This window comes from Dipodomys spectabilis, unplaced genomic scaffold, assembly GCF_019054845.1.
Source record: "Dipodomys spectabilis isolate Male_0828 unplaced genomic scaffold, ASM1905484v1 ptg000132l, whole genome shotgun sequence".
In the NCBI taxonomy this organism is placed as follows: Eukaryota; Metazoa; Chordata; class Mammalia; order Rodentia; family Heteromyidae; genus Dipodomys; species Dipodomys spectabilis.
The window spans coordinates 2709717-2734191 of record NW_024870809.1 but is presented as its reverse complement, the minus strand read 5'-3'; the positions used below and the strand labels follow the sequence as shown (position 1 = coordinate 2734191).

General features: G+C 36.3%; 1 protein-coding gene across 5 annotated transcripts in view; it reads left to right on the top strand.

The window, feature by feature from the left end:
• Pak3 (p21 (RAC1) activated kinase 3) overlaps window positions 1-24475 on the top strand; it is an 87998-nt gene that overhangs the window by 46558 nt on the left and 16965 nt on the right. For all 5 annotated transcript variants that reach the window (XM_042690049.1, XM_042690048.1, XM_042690047.1 and 2 more), the window contains 4 exons: window positions 1048-1111; window positions 18719-18767; window positions 19315-19427; window positions 23212-23329. In XM_042690049.1, the coding sequence (XP_042545983.1) occupies window positions 1048-1111; window positions 18719-18767; window positions 19315-19427; window positions 23212-23329 (344 nt within the window). The remainder of the gene's footprint in view (window positions 1-1047; window positions 1112-18718; window positions 18768-19314; window positions 19428-23211; window positions 23330-24475) is intronic.

Genomic DNA, 24475 nt, shown 5'->3' with positions numbered 1-24475 from the left:
ATTACTCAGATTTCAAGTAGGAGGGATGGATGGAGAAGGGAGAATAATTCCAACTTAGTATAGGTAGGCAGGCACCAGATGGTGCTAGGTGCTCAGGTGGTAGCAAACTTGCTTAGCCAGTGTGGGAACATCAATTCAATCCGTAGTACTGAAAAAAAAGAAAGAACTGAGTCATAATACTTTGTGATTAAACTCTTGTCCGCTAGACTCATTCCTCTCCTCTGTCATTCTGAGCACACAGCTAGGTACTTAGTATTTACTCAGTAGCCCATTGTCCTGAAGAACTGAATGTAGTTTAGTGTTCAACTCTACTCCAATTCATAGCAAATAGTTTTTTTTTTTTAAATCAAATTGTATGTACAAGTTCTTAGATGTCTTAACCTCATTCTCTATAAAAATCGATTTACGAAAACATTTTTATAAATGCTGGGTTGTAATCAGTCCTTTTTTGTTTCTTAAACAGCATCAAATTTTAATATATGCAACAGAATTATTATTACTATTTAATATATTATTGTTTGTGAAACAATAGAGTGTCTCTGTGATTGTGTCCTGTGTCTTGTTGATACTGTTTTTGTTATTTCTTTCCTCTTCAGCATGTTTCCTAGCTGTGTCATGTGTATTTGCGTGTTGCAGGCCTTTGTAACAACTGGAGGCCAGCACCGGTGGCTCATGCCTGTAATCCTAGCTACTCAGGAGGCTAAGATCTGAGGATTATGTTTCAAAGCCAGCCCAGGCAGGAAAATCTGTGAGCCTCTTATCTCCAATAAACTACCAGAAAACCAGAAGTGGCACTGTAGCTCAAGTGGTAGGGCACTAGTCTTGAGCTGAAGAGCTGAGGGACAGCACCTAGGCCCAGAATTCAAGCCTCATGACTGACCAAAAAAAATCATATGAGAGTATTTCTATATTTTTAAATTTATAATTGAATTTGTACCTTAATTTTATTATTATGGAAATCATTCAATCAATTCTGACATATTTTACTCTTCTTCTACCTCTCTGTCTTCCTCTCCCTTGTCCTCTCTCCCCCAACCTATCTCTCAGGAAGCATTGTGAGTGTTGGCGACCCAAAGAAAAAATATACAAGATTTGAAAAAATTGGTCAAGGGTAAGTGATTGTCATTGGAAACATCAAAAATTGAGCATTATCAACATAAGATAAAATTCAGTAACTGCTTTCAATCCTCATAACTATGTTTTTCATATCCTGGATTGTATGTGTGTTTTATATTCTGAGTATTGCCTTTTCCAGCTGGCAGGCAGACTAGTCATGAACCTAGGAACTCTTCCTGTGGTTCTTCCCTATCTTTGAGCTGACAGTGGATTTTGTTTGCTTTCATTGCTTGGGATGGAATCTAGGGCCTTATGTATGCCAGGCAAACACTCTACAGATAAACTACATTCTTATCCCAGAACAATGGATTTCGTAGGGATGTTTTGATTACTATATGGTTAGTAGGTTCAAACTAATTTATCTATAAAGAGTAAAGTTAGGGGAACATCTAAGTTGTGTGAAAACTGCCATTATTTTGTTCCCCCCCCCCCACATCAATCTAGATGTTATACTAACATCCTATTTTTCTCCAACTGGGAAAGATGACCAAAGTTTTTTTATTGAATGTTCTAGTTTTGACAAAGTTAACTGAATATGGAAGAAACACATGACTTCCATAAGTATGATAGGATACCTTATTTTCACCCAATATATTTGTTAAAGATGTATTGGCTCCATGGTCAATAAATTGATTTAGAAATCTGGCCTAGGCACCAACAATCAGAACCATGCAAAAGTTTCTTAGATGATCTTGGTCATTGGCTAAACGTGTGAACCAGGTTGTGAGATAGTTCAGTGTATTTAAAGGTAGGAGTGACCAGTTCTGTAAACCAATTGTTATTAGGTATAGCACTAGGGTCTCAGTATGAAACTAGGTAAATGGGTCTGAGTAGGCAACAGTTTAAGACAGAAAAGTTTTGTTCGAAGATGTGTATCTTTCTAAGTCCATATGCAAACCTCAACTCAGTGTCTTGCCCAAAGATAAATAGGTCAAGACAAGTTGCAATGCACGCACACACACACACACACACACACACACACACACACGGGGTTCTGAAAACAAAACTTGGCTTTTAGATTTTACTGTAATATGATGGAGTCTGTGATAGAGTTATAAACAAGCAAAAGATACACACAGTACTTGGAAAAAACACTCCAGGTCGTAGGTGTTAACATCGTAGCCATTCACTATGGTTAGCACTTGAACACTTGATGCACTGCTGTTCCTTGTTGAGATGTGCTGTAAGTATGAAATACACAGTTAATTTCAAAATCATAGTGTAAGAAATAAACTATCTCATAGATAAATAGTGCGTTAACTACATAACATGATAGCATTTGTCATTTATTGGGTTAAGTAAAGTCTATTAAAATTAATTTCACTCTTTAAAATCATTTAATGTACTTTCAATAGTATGAAGATGTGATGCACATTTTTTCTTTTCATGTTTTTAGAATATTATTTTAATTGATGTGTAATAATTATATATATATATATATATTTATGAGTAGTCATGTGATGTTTTGATATATGTATGTACATTGCTTAATGTTCAAATGAGGGTAAGCATATCTATTTTGTCTAACATGTATAATTTTTTGTGATGATATTCTGGATATTCTATTCTAGGTTTTTAAAAATATATATTATCAGCCAGATGCTAATGGCTCACACCTTTAATCCTAGCTACTCAAGAGGCTAAGATCTGAGGATTACATTTCCAAGCCAGCCTAAGCATCCAAATCTGAGACTCATCTCCACTGACCTACAAAAATGCTGGAAGTGGAGCTGTGGCTCAAGCAGTAATTGAGCCTAGGCCCTAAGTTCAAGCCCAGGTCCTAGGGCTTTTCCCTATTCTTGCCAATTCTTTTCCCTTCTTACCTTTTCTTTTCCCTATTCTTGACTATTATTTCCCCTGTTATTACCTTTCCCCAGCCTCTAGGAAGCATCATTCTATCCTCAACTTTGATGAGATCAAGTTTTTCTCATTTTTACATCTGAATAAGAGCACATAGTACTTGCCTTTCTGCACCTACCTTACTTTAGTTAACATTATGATCTACTTCTATCCTTATTGCAAAAAAAAAAATTTAGCCAGGCGCCGGTGGCTCACGCCTGTAATCCTAGCTACTCAGGAGGCTGAGATTTGAGGATTGCGGTTCAAAGCCAGCCCAGGCAGGAAAGTCCATGGCACTCTTATCTCCAATAAAGCATCAGAAAAACAGAAGTGGTGTTGTGGCTCAAGTGGTAGAGTGCTAGCCTTGAGCTGAAGAGCTGAAGGACAGCACCCAGGCCCAGAGTTCAAGCCCCACAACTGAAAAAACACCACCAACAACAACACAAAATTTAATTCCTTGGTGACTGCATAAGGTTTCATTATGTATGCATATCACGTCTTTATCCATTTCAGTAACTGTTTGGTAGACACTTAAATTGTTTCTTAGCTATTGTGAATAATGCTGTACTAAAACAAGGGAGGGCAGATGTCTCTTCCACATACTGATTCAATTTGGGTACTTGCTCAGCATTCATGTAGCTGGATCATATGGCAGTTCTATTTTGTGGGGTACTCCATACTATTTTCTGTTATGATTATACTAACTTGTGTTCTCAATAACAGTGTACCATCGTTCCCATTTCTCCACATCGTTACCAGTACTTGTTATCTTTAGCGTTTTCAATGGCTGTTCTTATTGAAGTAAAATTGTATCTCTTTGTGGCTTTTATTTGTATATTCTGATTAGAGATAATGAGCATTTTTATGTACCTGTAAATAAATGCAATGATTGTACATATTTAAGTCCATTTTTGTGAAATTTCTATTCACATCTATTGCCTACTTTTATTTATATACCAAACCGAGTTTTTGTTTGGTTGGTTAGTTGGTTGTGGTTTTTGGCATTACTGAGACTTGAATTCAGGTTCTATCACTTGAACCATGCTTCCATTGCCAGGTTTTTAGAGTGAGTTCCTTGCATATTTTGAATATGAAGTCCTTGTCAGATTTATACATTGCATGTATTTTCTGCCACTCTGTAGCTGATATCTGCATTCTGTTGAATGTTTCCTTTGCTGTGTAGAAGCTTTTTAGTTTTATGTAATCTCCTCTGTCCAATTTTTGCTTTTGTTTATGGCTCACATTATGGTTTTAGGGTAATAGCACTTCTTTAGTTGAAGGCTTATACAGGCACTGTTTATTTGCTTATTCATAAAGTGCTTTATGGAGTTGTTTTTGGGGGAAGTGAGAATGAACGATATTGTGATTTTGTTTTGATTCTTCCTTCACACTAAAACCCAAATGAGCCAAAAGTAAAAAGAAGACATGATTTCAAATATCTCCCAGGTAGTGAAGCAAGACTAATTTCCCCAAGAACAAAGATTAGGCCACCAAGAGATTTTTGCATACCAAGGAGATTTGCCCTCCAAAATGTTATTTATATATTTGAGTTCTGAAGGTGAAAAGGAAATACCTTTGTAAACTTTTTCTCACCTAAAATGAAATATCAAGGCAGCAATCTTTCTTGCCACTGCAGAAAGGGCTATTTTAAATTCCAAGTACACCATTTTAAAGAATGATGAGACCAGCTGAGAGTTCAATCATAGACTCAAGAAATGTTTAATAAGTCTTCAGAGAATAAGACATTTATTTTGTTCTTCCTTCTGTCTCCATTAGAATCTAACACAATGTTTCTGTACTGAGTAGCCCCCTCACCAATTTTGTATAGTTATGATCAACAGCCAGCTGTTTTCCACACTCAGGTAGTGCTTTCTCTGTCTGTCACTCCCACCATCAGACACTTTTGACTCAATAAATATTTGCTATATTAATAAAGATATTTGTCTTTCTAGCTCTCCTTTTACTCTGTCTTTGTTCTGTTTATATGTTTACAAATGTCTATTTGCCCTTCTCTGTTTCTGTCTCTTGCTCTCAGTTTTTCAGTGTCTTCATCTCTTTGTCTCTCACAATGAGTTGGGGTTACACATTGTATCTTTTATTCTTTAGGTATGTGTGCTATAGAACACACATTTACAAATGCTAGCTTCGTCTTTCTACAGTATATTTACACCACACACACACACACACACACACACACACACACGCACACACACACACACACTAAACAGTCATAATATAAACCAACCTGACATTAATCAAGATTCATGATATTCATATAATACTTATTTGTTAAATGGCAACTCATTTGTACAGTAACAAGAATAAATAGAAAATTTTAAAAATTCAAATTACATATGAAAATAGTTTTTATAAGATATAAGGTAGTAATTTAAATCTACTTGCTGGAAATTTTATCATTTGTCTGATGTACTCATTTTATTTCTTTTGAGCTTAGCAGATAGTTTGCTGTCTGTTTTTAAGTTTTTCTTTGATCGAGCCAAATATTTTCCTTTATTTCTCTGCAGATTAAAAACCCACAATATTAATGTAAATTATATTCAACATTTTTTCATGAATTATTGGCCTAAGCTAATCAAAGAAGTCTCAGTTCCAATGTATAACACTTTTCTTTGCATTAAGTCTGTTTGTTTTGTTTCCCTTTACCTGTTGTTATGATGCCATTAAACATCCTGCTAGCAATTATTTGGTACTAGCAATAATCAAGTCCCATTCCATTTTCAGGTTCAGGGAGCAAAACAACTCACTCTTAGGAGCTGGATTTGAGAAAAACCTGTTCATTAATCATTCTCATCTACTTGGAAAAGTAAATTTTCCAGAGTGGGTTACTGCCATCCCAGCCTTCAGGCCTGGGGCCAGAGAATTAGGCTTCATCACTCATAAATCAAGATCAGAGAATTTAATGTCTAATCATGTCAGATTATGAGTCTAAGGCTAAAAAGGACATTATTTTACTGTTTTCTGTGAAAAGTGTATCTTATATAATTGATCACCAACTTCTGCACAGATTTGCAAAAATGATAAGAAAAGAGAAAGAGGAGAAAGAAAAATTAAATAGAAAGAAAATGAGAAAGATAAAAAGAGAAGGAAGGCAAGAGAGAAGAAAACAAAGTAAGAAAGGAAGAGAGAGAAGGAAGTAAAGAAAGAAAAAGAGAGGCTCCAAGAAAAACAGAGTGGGGGAGAGAAAGAGAGTCACTAGTCTGGTACCACTCCAAATTTTCATTAACTCATGACTTTGCCAGAAGTTTATGTAGTAGAAACTAAAGAAGCTTTACTTTCTAGGATAGTTATGTAAGAAAATTCAGAAACTTTTTAGTGAATTTGTAGTATGCAATAGCAAAGTTAAATATTTTTAGTCAAAAGCTCTTATTTAGTCAGTAGCTAATATTGGCAATGTTCCTTCCATATTTTTCATTAATGTACTAGAATTCATTTTAAGCGTTTTCCTTTGATGAGAATGAATGAAAAATAGAACATTTTCTTTTGGATTTATTATGTCTTCTCATCAATGAAATGGAAAATATAAGGAAGTAATTCAGAAGAGATAGTTTAGATTCTCTTCACAAAATACCATTTTTAATTCAGTAAAATATTCTAGTGTTACACAGATACTTTTATTCCTCTGAATATCTGGCAGAAATAAAAAGAATTATATCAGCAAATAAGCAGATGGTTATGTCAGTTATATCAAAAAATAAGCAGAAAAAGCAAAGTGTACAGCTCTAGTGGTACAGTATTTATCTGGCATGCATATAAATTCAATCCTCAGTACTTTTAAAAGGAAGGAAGGAAGGAAGGAAGGAAAGAGGAAGGAAGGATGGAAGGAAGGAAGGAAGGAAGGAAAGAGGAAGGAAGGAAGGAAGGAAGGAAGGAAGGAAGGAAAGAGGAAGGAAAGAAAGAAAGAAAGAAAGAAAGAAAGAAAGAAAGAAAGAAAGAAAGAAAGAAAGAAAGAAAGAAAGAAAGAAAGAAAGAAAAAGAAAGAAAGAAAGAAAGAAAGAAAGAAAGAAAGAAAGAAAGAAGGAAGGAAGGAAGGAAGGAGGTTAGGCAGGCATTTAAAGTGTTTATCATAGTATATGGCACACAGATAAGTAGTCCAATTATTATTAGGGTGAAAAACAAACCCATGTTCTAGAATTATAGAATTACAGACTCACATGTTAGAATTATAAAGAATAGAGACATAAGTATTATAATGGAGTTACATAGAATTAAGGGGATAGAGAGAATAGATACACGATTTGTTGCCAAGGAAGGGGTAGAATGAAGGATTCATAAAGGAGGGTAAATTTAATTTGTGACTTTGAAGATTCAGTTGGTGGCTATGTTCTTTCATGTAAATTTCCGTACAGCCTTTCATATAGTAGTTTCCTGTACTTATGGTTTCCACTAAAATTATTTCCCTGAATACTGTAAATACCGATTTTCTAAATCTGTAATTTCTTCACAGTTATTAGCTAGTATACTTTTGTTGAAGAGAACTATACTTCATCACAGGACTCTTCAGCTACTATGGAATACACAAAGCAGTCAAAATATATCCTTCATTTTTAATTTTTAAAATTTATTTGCTTATTGCTTACCTTGGGGCTTGAACTCTGGTCCTAGGCACTGTCTCTGGGCTCCTTTTGCTTAAGTCTAGCAGTCTACAACTTGATCCACACACCACTTCTTGCTTTTTCTGTGATTAATTAGAGATGAGTCTCATAGACTTTCCTGCCCAAGCTGGCTTTGAATAGTGATCCTCAGATCTCAGCCTCCTGAGTAGCTAGTATTATAGCCATGAGCCACTGTGGCCCAGCACATCTTCCATATTTAAACAAGAAATTTTCAGTACAAGGAGTACTCATATTAAAAAATATAAAAAGACTTTTATTTAAAATATTTATAAACCCTTAAATCTTCATATTTTCCATTTATTTTAATAATTTATTCATTATTATTTTAATGAGTAGTTCCCCCTCCTCCTTAATGGGAGTCCCTTTCACTACACTAGTTTTGAAAGAGACCTTTTAAAAGCTTGTTCATAATATCTAACACATGTATTATTGGTATAAACTTTCTGAAATTATTTATTATTTATTTATTTTATTATGGTTAGGTAATTGTACAAAAGATTTGCCATTTAACAAAGCAGTTTATTAATACAATATATCTTTTACATTAATATGTAGTCTTTATTGTAAAGATATTGTACAGAGGGGTTACAGTTACATGAGTAAGATAATGAGTACATTTCCTATTGAGCATTATTGCCCCCTTCCTTCGTTTTTCCCCTATTATCCCTCCCCTACCCACGTCCCCAACTCCCCCCCCTCAAATCCTCCTCTCACTGAAGTTGTAAAGTTCGTTCTCAACATAATGTCTGTACATCTCATTGCTACAATGGGTCAACCTGTATCCTTATTTCAGCATTTTGTTATTTCTCTTCCCCTGCCCAAATTAGAAAAATGTATAAACGATGCAGGACACCGAAATCAAATACAGTGAAAATAGGGGTTATACCATAGGGGAAGAACAAACAAAAGAAAAAATTCATATAGTACATTATAAGTACATTAAAAACAGCAAGCAAGATAAAACCTTGTGTCCCTATCTTGGGGTTCATTTCACTTAGCATCATATTATATGTTCATATGTACGTACCTTTTGAGCTTTTCTGCTTGTCCTAGACATATACTAGTTATTGCAAATAAGGGAAACAAGGAGACCTATGTTTTTTTGGGCCTGGCTTACTTCACTTGATATAATTTTTTCCAACTTTATTTCCTAATAAATGGGGTGATGTCATTCTTTCTCATGGAGTCATAGAATTCCAGTGCGTGTGTGTGTGTGTGTGTGTGTGTGTGTGTGTGTGTGTGTACATTGTCTTAATCCATTCATCTACTGAGGGGCATCTGGGTTGGTTCCATATCTTAGCTATGGTGAATAATGTTGCAATAAATATAGTTGTGCTGGTAGCTTTGGTATGACCTTGTTTGTGATTGTTTGGGTAAATGCACAAAAGTGGGATTGCTGGGTCATAGGGGAGCTCTGTGGAGTCTTTTGAGGAACCTCCATACTGCTTTCCAGAGTGGTTGAACAAGTTTACATTCCCACCAACAATGCAGAAGGGTTCCCTTTTGGCCACATTCCCTCCAGCATGTTTTTTTTTTTAGATTTCCTGATTATGGCCATTCTAACTGGGGTGAGGTAGAATCTCAATGTTGGTTTGATTTGCATTTCTTTTATGGCTAGAGAAGTTGAGCATTTCTTCATATGTCTATTGGCCATTCTTATTTCCTATTTAGAGAAGTCTCTCTTTAAGTCTTTAAGCCCACTTATTAATTGAGCAGTTGTTTCTTTGAGGATTTGTTGTTGGGGGATTTAATTTTTTGAGTTCCAGGTATATTTTAGATATGAGACCCTTGTCCGCTGTATGGCTAGGAAGGATCTTCTCCCAATCTGTGGGCTTTCTATTGATCTTGCTAGCTATGTCCTTTGCCATGCAGAAGCTCTGCAGTTTCATGCAATCCCATTTGTCCAACCTTTCTTTGATTTGTTGTGTTTCTGGGTCTTTATTAAGAAAATTTCAGCCTGTGCCAAGGAGCCCTAGAGTTTCTCCTATTCCTTCCTGAAATGTTTTCAAGGTGTCTGCTTTTATTTCGATGTCTTTGATCTATTTGGAGTTGATTTACAATGTATCTTTGAAATAATTTATTTTTAGCATTTTCTTTAAATTCTGACCTGTGATCTATGAACATCTAAAACCAGCTTTGATTGAAAATATTTCAATATGTCTCTCCTGGAGTTAACTTTGTAGATATAAACAAGTGAATAAGGCGAAGAATATTTCATGGCATGAAGATTTTTGTAATGATTTGAATATAAAGCAAGTCCTGTTTTTGAAGGATGGACCTTAATGGTTTAGTTTGTATATTTTTAACACAACATAGATATACTGTAGCATAATATTTACTTCATTTTCTGCTGTGTGTCTGATTTCTGGAGCTCATATTACATCAATATTTAATTCTTGTAATATATGCAGTGTTTTTAATTTATTTTTTATTGTGAAAATACTGTACAGAGGGGTTACAATTACATGGGCAAGATAATGAGTACATTTCTTATCAAGCATTGTAGCCTCTTCCTTTGTTTCCCCTTCCCATCCCTTCCCAGCCTCCCCTGACCCCCCCTACCCAATCCCCCCCCCACAAAAGTTGTAAAGTTCGTTTTCGACATGACAACTTGTACTTCTCATTGTTGCAACGGGTCCACCTGTATCCTTATTTAAACAACTTATTTTTCCCCTTCCCCTCCACAGATTATACCGACATCAAATACAGTGAAAGCAGGGGGGGGGACTATGGGGGAGGGACATACAAAGATATGCATTTAAATGTTTTTTTTCTTTCATGCATTTGTTCCTAACGCATTTGTAAGATTATTTCTTTGTTGCACAGTGTTTTATTGCCTGGAAATACCATAATTTATTTACACAGATGTCTATTAGTAGACATTTACTTCATTTCTGATATGTCCCTGTTATCAACAGTCACTTCATACCTATGAAAATTAACCACTGGGATAAGTTTCTAAAATGAAATTATCACATAGAAGGATATATGTAGTTTTAATTTCCATGTTGCCCTCCATAGTGGTGTTCCCTTTAATAGTCTATCAACAGTGCATGAATATGTATCTTTACTCACAATCTTCTAGTTATTTATTTGCTATTGCAGTACATCAATAAAAATCCCATCTCCACAGTAACTTCTAAATAGAAAGTCTATAAGAAAAAAGCTCTAACCAGAAAATGTGTGGCAAAACAAAAAAAATCTATTATTTTTTTAGCAATTTTTTTTGTGATTAAGTGATTATATAACTTTCACAAATTTTACAGTATTGTGAGATAGTAATACTTAGTTAAAAATCACAAACACATTCTAACCTTCATGAGCAAATTGTCTATCATGGTCTATAAAGTTTGTGAATTCTATGAGCTTTGACAATACAGTTATTTCTTCCACACCAGGTGATATGTACATTTCTTTCCTTTTGCTTAGTGTCAGTTGTTCCCTCTTTCCCACTCATTCTCCCTCCCATCGCTGCCATTGAGTTGCTTAGTTCATTTTGATCTATTCTTAAGAATTCATTAGTGGGTTGGAGTTGTGCCTCAGTTGGTAGAATGTCAACTTAGCAAGCGTAAGTCCCTGAGTTCAAACCCTGGTACTACCAAAAATGCAAAATAGGAAATCATTAATCAAATAGTTTGAATGATTAATATTGGCATAATGCCATAGTGTCATGCATTTCTGTACAAATTAGATCAGCCACATACCTATGCTTCAAAGAAAATGACAATAGGAACACTAAAATAATTTTCCTCTTCAACATCAAATTATATATCTGATTAAAGGAATTTTATGTAGCATCTGGTTCTTTGTCAGTCATATCATTATATAGAATTGCAATATGATCAATTTATTGATAATTGCAAACAAACTTTACTACTAGCTTATGTTTATTCGAGCTCTAAGTCCCTGAAAATTAGATTTAGTTTTAAGGCTAGGGTAATTGAATATATCCTGCTAGATATATTTCAAATTTATCATGACTCAATGTGGAGTTCCCTTGTTATTCTAACATCAAGTTCCCATATTGAAGATAAATAGTTCTGAATCTTTTTGCTTAAGGAATTTGATGAATGACAGCTTGATTTAAAGGATCTGGCAGAAGAGTGTATATAGGACTCAGGAGTACGTACTAAAAATAAAAACTCTGCCTTGTTTTTGTTCATGAAACTATGAGCAAGAACAGAAGTAGTGCCTGGTGTGCTTACAGAGTTCCTCTTTTGATAGGACTACCCACTCAAAAAGTGTTTTCTTCCTCAATGGATCAATTCTGGGCCACAGAAAGAAGAGTCCTACTAAGAAGCACTTAGTAGTCAGATCTCTATAACAGGTTTTGTGATTTAGGAGTTTGGAAGTACATTAGCATTAGTGAAGAACAATGATTATGGAGCAATGGAAAATGGCTTTTGTTCTACTTAATGCTCTTAAATGCACTGTGCTAACCCCTGTTAAAGAAAGATGATGCTACTCCATCAGCCACCATTAGCAGATTTTGCACTTTAAGTTGTTTTGTCCATCCATTGTAATGAGCTTGTTTTAAGCCACTTACTCCCTTTCCTTTTCCAACCTGGAGCCTTCACTGTGAAGCAGCTGCTTAAACTGAATGTTGGAGTGAATAGCTCTGAGCTAGCTGGCCTTCCTAGGGATTAAACTCTGCCACTGTGGCCCATTATCACTGGACTATAACCCACTGAGCTTTTTGGCCTCACAGCAACAATATGTTACAGTTCTATTTAAAAGTAGATGACCATGAAGAGTCATGGCCTTGCTAAAGAAGAGAAAATTCCCCATTAAAATGTGTAATCCTACTAAATAAAGATTATACTACTTGGCCAAGGCTGCATCCTGTGGGATTAGGTAGTGAAATAACATGATTGTTACATTATTTTAATTTTCTACTTTAGAAATGCATTTTTGAGAGGTAAATTAATACAAAAGAAAATACTCTGATGCTTTCCTTTTGGAAAGTGATTACACATAGTGGCAGCACTGTTCTTCACCACTTCTGACCCCTAAATGATGCTTTTTTTACATCTACACTTAAGTCTTAATAAGGCAAGTAAATGTTTGCTAGTGTTGAATAATACACATATCTTTATTTTAATGACAAGTGCATTAATATACAGACATACCTTCTAGATAGAGTCTTATAAATAACCTTTTGTAATATTCAACAGAAAATAAAGTCTAGTCCTAAAAAAAATAGAATCAGAATTCAGAAACATTTGAAAGTTTGTGTCAAAAGAATCAAACATGCTCTACCCTGGCAAAAAGTAAATGGCTTAAAAAGAACATGGGGACTAATGAAGCAAAAAATTAGAGGAAAGATACATATTTGGGAGAGGCAGTTTGAATAACAGATACAGTGAGTACTTGGGGAAGTAGCACACTTTTATTTGGTGTTGATAAAAAATACTAAAGATCTATTTTTAAAATCATGAAATGAGAGCTAAAACCCTGAGCTATGGGAGCAAACTGATACATTTTAAAGTTCAGCTGTTGAATAACTGTATAACCTTGGGCAAGCTACTTACTATTTGCCAATTTTAATGTATTCCTTTGCAAAATGAGTGTAGTGTTGCATGGGATGGAAATTGAGATAGTCTACATCCACAGAAATAGCAGAAGAATGTCTTAATGAATTATACAGCTTTTTCTATCAGCAAGTAGATATTAAAAATTGCCATACTGACTGGATCAAATTATGGACTGTGACTTTATTAGAACTATATTTATGCCTATGAATCCTTAAATGGAAACAGTGCCTGTCCCTCGGGATCTCTCACTTTAATTCCCTTTTGACTTACCTTGGACCTCACTGAGCCCTTCTGCTTCCCGCCACCCCTCCTTTGTTCCCTCATCCATAAGATTTCCCTAGCCTTACTCTTTCACCCTCCTTTTCCTCATCTAATGCATTTCCATGAAGATATCAAGGTGATTTATCTAAACTATTAGTCCTACCATGTTTCTACTTTGGCCCATATTCAGGATCATGCTTTGACATTGGCTCTTAGCAGGAAACATCAAAACTTGATGAAGGATGCTGATAATTAAATGGGCTTGTCTTATGAGGGAAGGGAAGAAATAGTGAATTGCTTGTTTATTTCTAGACCTTTTGGGCTAGATGCCAATGTTTCTATTTGAGGATTATGCACTTGGCAGTGTCAGAGAGAATCCATTGATAAAATATATAATGCGATGCCAAAAACAAAGCTGTGCTACTCATCACCCTGTAATTGATGATGAGGCCTAATGGTTGAGCAGCGTGTTAGTCTAATATTCTTTTTGCTTTGGTAGGTCGTGGGGCTTGAACTCTGGGCTTGGGTGCTGTCCCTCAGCTCTTCAGCTCAAGGCGAGCACTCTACCACTTGAGCCACAGTGCCTCTTCTGGTTTTCTGGTGGTTTTATTGGAGATAAGAATCTCACAGACTTTCCTTCCCGGGCTGGCTTTGAACCATGATCTTCAGCTCTTAGCCTCCCGAGTAGCTAAGATTACAGTGCCCGGCTTGGTTTAATATTCTTTTTTTGGGGGGGGTAGTCTTGTCATGGGCCTGAACTCTGGGCCTGGGCGCTGTCCCTCAGCTCTTCAGCTCAAGGTTAGCACTCCACCACTTGAGCCACAGCGCTACTTCTGGCTTTTTTCTTTTTGCTAATGTGGTGCTGAGGAATCGAACCCAGGGCCTCATGAATGCAAGGCAAGCGCTCTACCACTGAGCCACCTTCCCAGCCCCAATATTCCTTAACTATAGTGTAAGTTAACTAAAGTGTTCAAGTTCAGAGTTAGGAGACATGATCACTTACTAGTTATTTTATATTGCACAAATCTTTCCCTCTCTAAGGGTTTCAGATTTCCCTCTACAAAGAAAATATTAAACAGGATGATCCCAATTCTACCTTGAATCATACTTCTGCATAAAATTTTCCACCATCTGACTGCTTGATATCTAGGATAATATTTCCACCATAAACAAATATTTTACTATAATGATCTCTCTTCAATATAACCAGAATGGAAGGATAATAGGTATCAATGTAATTAACAAAAATCAAATTGGCAATAATGATTCTTTTAGTACACCAGCCCCAATACTTCAGAAAATTAACAGTTTTAAACCTACCTTTCTCAGTTTCTGGAATCTTTATATCCTAAAATGCTGAAAGATATTGATATAAAATTAAAATGAACTAAAACTTTGTTTTGTAAAGATGTGTAGTGAGATATTTCAATATACCCCAGGAAGTTATAAGCTCATCTTTTGGGAATCAATGTGACATATAGTTGGTTGGAGGATTATTTCTTTGGATCTTTGAATACACTATTGTACTTCAGTTATTAGAAGGAGAGAGCTTCTCAGCTTTACCACTAAAAACTACTTTGATTACTTATCTCTGTTAATTCCAGGCTACAAGTAATTTGGCCATTATGCCAAATCTACAAATTGTTTATTTTGTACTTTATTAAACACAAAATGCACATAACTATTCAGAGATCTTTGATGGCATGTAATATCCAACATAATCACGTTAACATAATTTTAGCTAAAAGGAAACAAATTTGAATTAGCTTTTATCTGAGGTAATTATTCAATTTTTATTATGAATTTTGGAACCCGTTATGTTGATTATTCCCAGATACTTAAAGAGCTTTCTAATCATCCATGGATTACAATTTGGAGATTCATAACAATATTAGGAGACAAGTAAATAATTACAATGATCAGTATTGCTAATGTTTACTGAAAAACTGCAATTCATCAGGACTGTATATATTTTAAACATTGCATATATTTGAATTCCCTTTGAATTATCTTTACTTACCCAGAGTCACATAGCTAGGAACTAGTAGAATTTGAACCAAGGGAGGACAGGGAAGATGGGAAGAAGGAATACTCCTCTCATCCCAGCAGTGTGCAATTATGGATCTTGAGGCAATTGAGATCTCTCGAAACCAAGAAATTCTCATTTAATTGATTCAGAAATTAACCTGAAATCATTGGATATAAAAATAGAATAGAACTGAGGTGAATAGAAATGTTAGTCATGCATCCTTACTTTTGGCTTATTTCACCTAACATAATTTTTTCTAAGTCTTTCCATTTCTTTACAAATGGTACAATAACATGCTTTCTAATAAATAGGTAAAATTCCAATGTGTATGCATATTACATTTTCTTGATCCATTCCTCTGTTAATGGATGTAGCCAATTCCATACTTTGGCTATTGTGAATAGTGCTGCAATGAACAGGGTCATGCTGATGGTTTTACCGAATCCTGGTTTATAATCTTTGGGTTAAATACCTGTCCAGAAATTGACAGATCGCAGAGTAGTTCCATGTTTAATTTTTTGGTAAACCTCCACATTGCTTTCCAGAGTGGTTCTACAAAATTGAGAAGAAGAATTTTTGGTAGGGGAAGGATGGGTGAGAATGTTGACAAAGATATATGATATTCATATATATGTTTTGTTAAATGGCAACTCCTTTGTACAACTACTTAATGGTAATTCTTAAAAATAAAAAAAAAAGGAAAACTGAACGAAAGAAAAAAGAAAAACTATTTGTAACTTATACCCAATATTATACCCTAAAATTTCAGGGTCTTTAAACTTCTGTAAATTACGAATTTGTGTTGTAAAACTTAAGGTATTAAGCCGGTCGCTGGTGGTTGATGCCTATAATCCTAGCTACTCTGGAGGCTGAGATCTGAGGATCGCGGTTCAAAGCCAGCCTGGCCAGGAAAGTCCGTGAGACTCTTATCTCCAATAAAAAACACCAGAAAACTGGAAGTGGCACTGTGGCTCAAGTGGTAGAACGTTAGCCTTGAGCTGAAGAGCTGAGGGACAGCACCAATGCCCAGAGTTCAATCCCCAGGACCAACCAAAAAAAGAAAAAAAAAAAAGTAAGGTGTTGGGATCCCATGATTAGGACTTTAGCAATTTTAAGACAAAGGGAGTGGAGGACAAAACCCCAAGTATTTGAAAGATGATTTCTTTATTGCTTTGTAATGTCCCTCCCTCATGGTATAACCCCTGCTTTCACTGTATTTGTTGTTGGTATAATTTGTGGAAGGGAAGGGAAAAAACAAATCGTTTAAATAGGGATACAGATGGACCAATTGCAACAATGAGATGTGCAAATCGTTATGCCGAAAAACAAACTTTACAACTTTGGCGGGGGGCGGGGGGAGGGGGAGAGATGGGAAGGGATGGGAAGGGGAAACAAAGGAGGAGGCAACAATGCTTGATAAGAAATGTACTCATTACCTTGCCCATGTAATTGTAACCCCTCTGTACGGTATTTTCACAATAAAAAAAGGGGAAAAAAGAGTATGTTTTATTTGATAAAAAGCCTCAAGTCTAGGAAATTTTGTAAATTACCAAATTATGATTCAGGTGACAACTTAGATGTGAAGTATGTTTTTTCAGTTTAGATATTTTAAAATGTGAGCAAAGATATACAAAGCAGTAGAGTTTTTGGTTGCAGATCATAGACTTCAAGAACTTTAGAAATAGAGTAGCCCATTTCCTATACTTTACAGAGAAGAAAGAAAGATGGATTTGAGTTATAAGCTGTATAACTTGCACAGGTTATTAAACCACTTTGAGTCCAAGTTTCTAATTTATAACATAAGGATGTTAAACTTACAATATATAGACAAATGAAGAGGAGAACAAGGGGAAAATCTAGAGAAGAATCCAGTGTATGTCCTACAAAATTAAGAAGAGTGAGGGAAGGGGTTGGGGGGAGGATGTGAAAAACATTGAAAGGACTAGGTGACATTGATCAAGATATATCATATTCATATATACTCTTTATTAAATGGTAGCTCCTTTGTACAACCACCTAAAGGTAATAATATTAAAATTTAAAGAAATATTTTAATGATTACAAAACATATAAAATTATATAAAATTCTTAGTCAGTGGTACAGTGTGTTCACAATTTTCCCCAAGAGGGACTGAACTTTGGTAAGGGGAAATGACTAGTCTAAGGTTATACAACTTGTTGGGGGTAGGCCAAATATTCTTTATCTGCATTATCCATTTTATTTCCTGGGAGTAGGCAATATGAACTTCCTAAGCCTGTGAGAAATATTTTGGCTCAACTAAGGACAAGAATAACAAGGAAGTGGCTGATATAAAAATTCTAAACCCAGAAAACAAGACATCAAGAAATATGTAGATACTAATGGGGAAGGAATTGCAAGAAAGTGTACACGTTTGAAGAATTACAAAACCTAGTAAATACAAGGCTGATTTCTATCTTAATTTATTTATCAACCACGGATAAAATTTTATTTTATTTTCCTTGAAAGTGAGAATTGCAGGAAAGAATAGAGGTTTGAGTTACTGAAAGCTAATGCAAATTCAGCTACATTCTACAATTTCTATTTTCAATTCAAGTATATGTGATTGAAGTTAGAATGGAAGTGTAAGTGCTATTAGGACTTAAGGAATGATAGATTTTCAAAGGCTATTTGGTTAGAGTGACATCTCATGAAATTCCAGACATTTAGCAAAAAACAAAAACTCAGTAGTTCCGTAGTTAAACCACATTATTTTTACTGTGTGTAGCTTAGAGTACTGACATTGCACTGATTGTTTTGTTAAGATATTCTTAAGAATTAGAAATAAATGAAAAATATCCACTGTGTCCAAATACTAAATGTGAAGGCTGGTTTATGGTCACCTATGTAAGAGGACATATCCTTTACTCAACTACTCTTCAGTTTAATCAGAGACCTGTGATGTTAGTTGTTGCAAGATCCAAGGAAAATTTAGAATATTCTAAGTGTTTCTTAAAAACAGAAAGGCCATTTTACTTAGTACAGTTGCAGGAATTGATACCAGAAGGTCTGACTGGAGTTCCTAGGCCACTGCAAGAGGTGAGCCATGATTAGTTCAGGAACAATTAATCTAATAAATATTCCTGTATTGTGCACTTGGAAATTTGTCAAGAAAGTAGATACTGCATGTTTTTACCACGGTATTGTTTTTTATTCAACATTCATCCTGTTTTATTTCATCCTTTAATGTTGACTTTGCTAACTATTCCTATCCTGAAAATAACTGCATTTCTTGCAAAGGAAACATATTGATTGCATACTCATTGGCCTATTTTCAACTTTGCAGGGCATCAGGTACTGTGTACACAGCACTAGATATTGCAACAGGACAAGAGGTAAATACTACCATTCAAGCCTTACTCTTTCCCTTTATTTTATATCTGTTGGCTTTTCCTTTTATGATATCCATGTCTTTTGTTTTATTTTGTTTCTTTGTGTGCTGGTACTGGGCTTGAACTCAGGATCTGGGTACTATCTCAGAGCTTTTTTACTCACAGCTAGTATTCTACCAGTTGAGCCAAAGCTGTGCTTCTGGCTTTTTGGTGAATAACTGAAGATAATGAATCTTAAAGCCATTCATACCTGGGCTGCCTTCAAATTGTGATCTTCACATCTCGGCCTCCTGAGTAGCTAGGATTATAGGCATGAGCTATGAGTGCCCAGCTAGTATCCATGTCTTTTAAAAGTGGATAACAATGAGTTGAGATGAGAGTTTTGTTATTTTTATCCAACGCAACTGAAGTGATGATTTACCCAAGGAAAAGGGCATTGGAGTACAGAGAAAGACCTTACTAAGTAAAGAGTTTATATATGTCTCCTTTTTGTCTCCAAAATTTATTTGTGGTTATTGTAATAATTATGTCATTTTTAATTATCATTCAGGTGGCTATAAAACAGATGAACCTTCAGCAGCAACCCAAAAAGGAATTAATTATTAATGAAATTCTGGTCATGAGGGAAAATAAGAACCCTAACATTGTTAACTATTTAGACAGGTAAGTGTTTTATTATGTACTTGTTTTCTTTATGGGAAGACATTTTCTTGGCCAAATATTTTCTTGGAGATGTATTCATCTAATAATCATTCTACAAATATTACTCAAATGCTACCAAGTAACTTCACCCAAAATATCTATATCCATCCATCAAACATGTGAAAAAACATTTTATGGGCCTGCTTCTAAACATAAAGAGTTATTGTGATTTCCTTTGGAGGACTGTGCTGCAGTGTTGGCAGGAAATGGACTGTTGCTTGGAAGAGAAAGCAGTAGTGTTTTAAGCATCCCATCAAGTGTGTTTGGAGTCTGTATGGTCGCTGGGAGCTAAGTGAAGAAGGCTGAGTACAATGGTCTTGCTTTAATGGGTGCTTTGTGATTAACTGACAGTGAGGTCTAGGGAATTGAGACTTTGATCTTAAGCCTTTCTCATAAAGCAGGTAATTAATGTCTCTTTTATCAATGTTATTAACAGTGTTATAAATAGGCATTTAAAGACAATGCTAACTCTTCTCTTGAGGTTAACATCCTTCTTATTCAGCTTTAGTGTTTGTTTAGCAGCACAGTGTTGTGTTCTCTGTGGGGATACAAAGGAAATAAAGCTGAATCTTCCACCTCTTTGAGCTTAAAATCTTGCTGTCTGTGTTTTAAGCATCTAGGGCTGTCATAGAGAAAGAAAAAGTGATAGTTGGATTTTAGAATATTTAATTTAAAATTTATTCATGTTTTATTACCTTTAATTATCCAAAGGAGTTTTTATTCAAAATGTCAGTCTATGACTACAATGCATCTTGATCAGTGTTGCCTATCCATAATTCTCTCCCATCTTTCCCAACCTCATCTATACCTTCAAGTTACATGGTTGAATATTATGACTTTATTTGCCCATCTTTCATCTCCATTTATCTATCCTCCTTGACCTGCTCCTCTCCTTCAAAATATTCTGGGTCCTTCTTAGAGACTTTAGTTGCTTACCTCACCAGGTTAGATGCAATAAATAGTCCTTGGAAAAATTACTCTGTGAAATGTTTCATGGAGGGATACCACCACACACACTGCATCTCCCCTCACATACTCACCACCCACATTCCACCATCATACACAGAAGATTCGCTGCTCATTGTGACATATATGCAGCCAGTGTGCCTTAAGATTACCCCTCTGTTACTCTCTCTCCACCCTCCTCCCTTCATGCCTACCCAAACCAATCTCACTAGATTTCACTATTCAATTTTACATATATACATAATGTATTCAGGTCACATTCATCATCCTTTACCTCCTCTGTTCATCTTACCCAGTTGCACTAGTGCTCACATCCCAGACAGGACATGCTTTATCTTTATGGATGGTACCACTTTAAAGGTGTTTCACCATTGTATTTCATACCTAAATACAGTATTTTAATCAGATTTTCCCATTTGGGGAAGGATGCTACCAACACACCTCTAACAGCTCTGCTCACCTAGATCGTACTCCCTACATGCACGCACGCACACACACACACACACACACATTCACACATATATGGAGCATCCTTTCAAGTGCAAAAGGAGAAAGTTGTCTTCTCTCCCCTCCCACAGGTCCTATTCCTCCATGTCTGTCTAGTTCACTGTGCAAGTGTAGGTTGGACAACCACCCCCAGAGGACTTACCTCCCTCCCTTCCCACTCACCCTCTTCCCCACTTTCCTTCTATCTCTCTCCCCAACAGCACAGAGCACACAGAAATTCATATCTCATCACCATCGTGATTTTATTTTCATCATCCTTTGTCTCGTTGGATTCACGAGAACAAGGAAAGGGATCGACCACTCGCCAGCGGCGAGGGTCCTAGTGACCTCTCAGAAGGACCGGCAGGATAGCCCTGGCTTGGCTTTCATCTTAGTTGCTACTGAGATGGTCACTAAAGATGACGGACCTCTCTTAACTTGGTCTTTTGGGGGCTCACGTTGGTGCAGGCGCTTATTGGGGAGGCGTTTCTTAGTAACACGACCACAAATTGGTGATGGTCCTGGCTCCTCCTCCGGTATAGGTGAAGCAGGTCTGCTGGTGACAATAACTCTCCACTGCCCAGACCTGCCACGGCGCCTGAGACGACCCACCACTGCAGTTGTTGCTCGGGCCTGGAAGGAGAACGGGAAGTTGTTAGGCATGGCCTGGAGAGGAGAGAGTGGGAGATGGGGACAGGGAATCCATAGAAGGGATAAGGGCTGGGAACATTTTGTGTTGGAGAAGGCCAGGGTAGAACTTGGGAAAGGAGTGAAGGGGAAGGGAGGACCTGGGATGTGTCACCTCACCTTTCTTTTACACCGTCGACGACGTCGAGAAACGGTCTTCCTTTTGTTTCTCACGCGTTTGCTGGATCTTCCCCGCTGGAATGAAGTTCCCTCCTGGGCATCAGCTGCTGCTGCAGCAGCAGCCATGCTCCGTGTTATCACCACCATCCTTCCTTTTTTGTAGGCTGCAGCGGTCTGACCTCCTGGGCCACAGGACACTCATATATATACCCATCATGACAGGGTGGCCACGCCCTTAGTCATTGTTAGGTCAGCAATTCACCCCCAGCCAGCCAATCACTGACCAGGGCGGGGTTTACACGTCACAAAGCATCATCCTGGCTCCTGTGGAGATGGGCCTTGTAAAGGGGAAAGAGGGAGAAGTTTCTGGAAGGGGAGGCTTGCATCTAAGTATTTGTTCAAAGGGGTTCAATTCAATATGTTAGGCACAAGGCATCTTGGTTGATGTGGCCCCTTCATTCATTCTCCCCCATCTCTTCCAACCCCACCACCTCTATAAATTACTTGGTTCCATTGTCACATATGTACATCGAATATTAAGACTTCCCCTTCCTGTCTCCTGTCTACCCCCTCACCTTGACCTTCCCCTTCCCAACACATGTTTATGTTCCAGCTTCTTGACATTAATTTTGTTAATCCATAAATTAGTTCTTTGAAGGAGAATCGCCCCTGCATATGACAAACAAATAAGTGTTTCCAACCCTGTCCTTTAAAGTTCATCTGCAGCAGAGTGACTTGGAGTCATTTCACATATTTAATTGGTAAAATTTACATTTCTACAGAAATGCAGATTTTTAGGCTGCTTTCCATGATTAATGAAGTAGAGTTAGCAAATTTTCTTTTTTAACATGCTTCTCAGAGGGATCTTAGGGGCAATATGTTCTGGAGTGGATAGAAAGTCTTGCTTCATAGTGATATGAATGAAAGCAGATTGGACTCTTTGGAGATTATGCTGTTCCCTATAATTCTTTTCTATTGTTTATTAGGGAGCCAGAGAGATCTAATAGTACTGCTGATGTGTCATCAGATGATCCCAGGTGATTTGAAAACTCTCATGCTCTTTCCCTGAATGGTAGGGCTCTTATCTTTGGACTCCATACTACATTGCTTGGAGTATATTTCTTAAAGATAATAGGCATAGCTGTGTGCTTACACCTTTAATCCTAGCTACTCATGAGGCTGAGATCTGAGGATTGCAGTTTGAAGCCAGCTTGGGCAGGAAAATCCATGAAACTTATCTCCAATAAACTATTCAGAATATGCTGGAAGTGGCACTATGGCTTAAGGGTAGAGCTCTTGCTGTGAGCACAAAAAAACTCAGGGACAGTACCTAGGCCTTGAGTTCAAGCCCCAGGAACAGCAAAAAAAGATAATAGGGATCATTCTTATCATCCTTTTCTATGAGACTTCTATGAGAATGGAGACCTAAAGAATATTCACCACTTTTTTAGTTCCAAGTCAAAATCTTTTTTCTTTTTTATTACAGCTACTTAGTAGGCGATGAACTGTGGGTAGTCATGGAATACTTGGCTGGTGGCTCTTTAACTGATGTGGTCACAGAGACTTGTATGGATGAAGGACAGATAGCAGCAGTCTGCAGAGAGGTAAGACAATAGAATATTTCTTATTGATGAGGACAACGTGAGCCATTTGGTTAGTGTTCTCTTTCTGCTTGTTTACAATGTGTACAACCTCAAGATAACAACAGTATAACTTTTCTACTAAAAACAGAAAAAGAAGTGCAAAGACTAATTTCAACTTACAACATAACTTAAAAGCAATTCCACCTACTCACCTCCAAGTCATTTATTTTAGTTACTTTTCTGGGGATCTTTGGAGCTCCATTATACCATTCAGGATGGATTATACCTATGGTCTCATACTGTAATGTCAATAAACATGAAAAATGATGATGTTCATGTGGACCTTTTTTCTCATTTAGGGAAGATTTTACACAATAGTAACTTTGTAAAATACAGATCACATTATATTCCAATTATTTTCTAGAAGGCAACTTAAGGACCTACCTCCACATAGAAAACAATTGTTTCCATAGTTCAATCTGAACATTCCTCAGTCCTTCCCTGTGCTAGAAGGTCTATTTCACAGAGGAAAACAGTCAGATATCAGGTAGTGCCCTTAGTTCCAAGCTAAATTACAGATATTTTATTTTTTTGTTTTCTTCAATAGTTTCAAAATAAAATATTCTACATTAGAGTCTCATGCCGAATGTCATCATCTTCCTCATTTGTTTAGATAAGCTTTTCTACAAACAAAAGCAAAAACAGACTCATTGAAACTTCACCAGTGATATGGAAACAAACACATTTCATTTCCATATATTATTTTAAGTAGTTCCTGTAAATTTCCTCCTTTCTTGTTTGCCTCTCTTATTTTCCATACCTGAAACATGCACACATGGAAAAACTCTGGTTTCTCTAGTCAGTCAAGAGAATATTGTACCTTGTGTATGTTTTTATATTTTATATTTTATATAATTTTGTATTTTCATATTTTGTATCGGCTTTTATATTTTAGCATTTGCAATAAAAAGGCATATCCAAATGAGTACCTGTAGTTTCTTCATAGCACAGGAGCCATTCCTAAATCAGGCTGTTCATCAGAATCAGTTTAGGGAACTTATTTCAGAAGCACATTCTTATGTCACATTACAAAACTAATGAATCATATAATACTTCATGTAAACTGCTTCTTCCAATATTTATCTGAAACAATCTTCATCCTGCAGA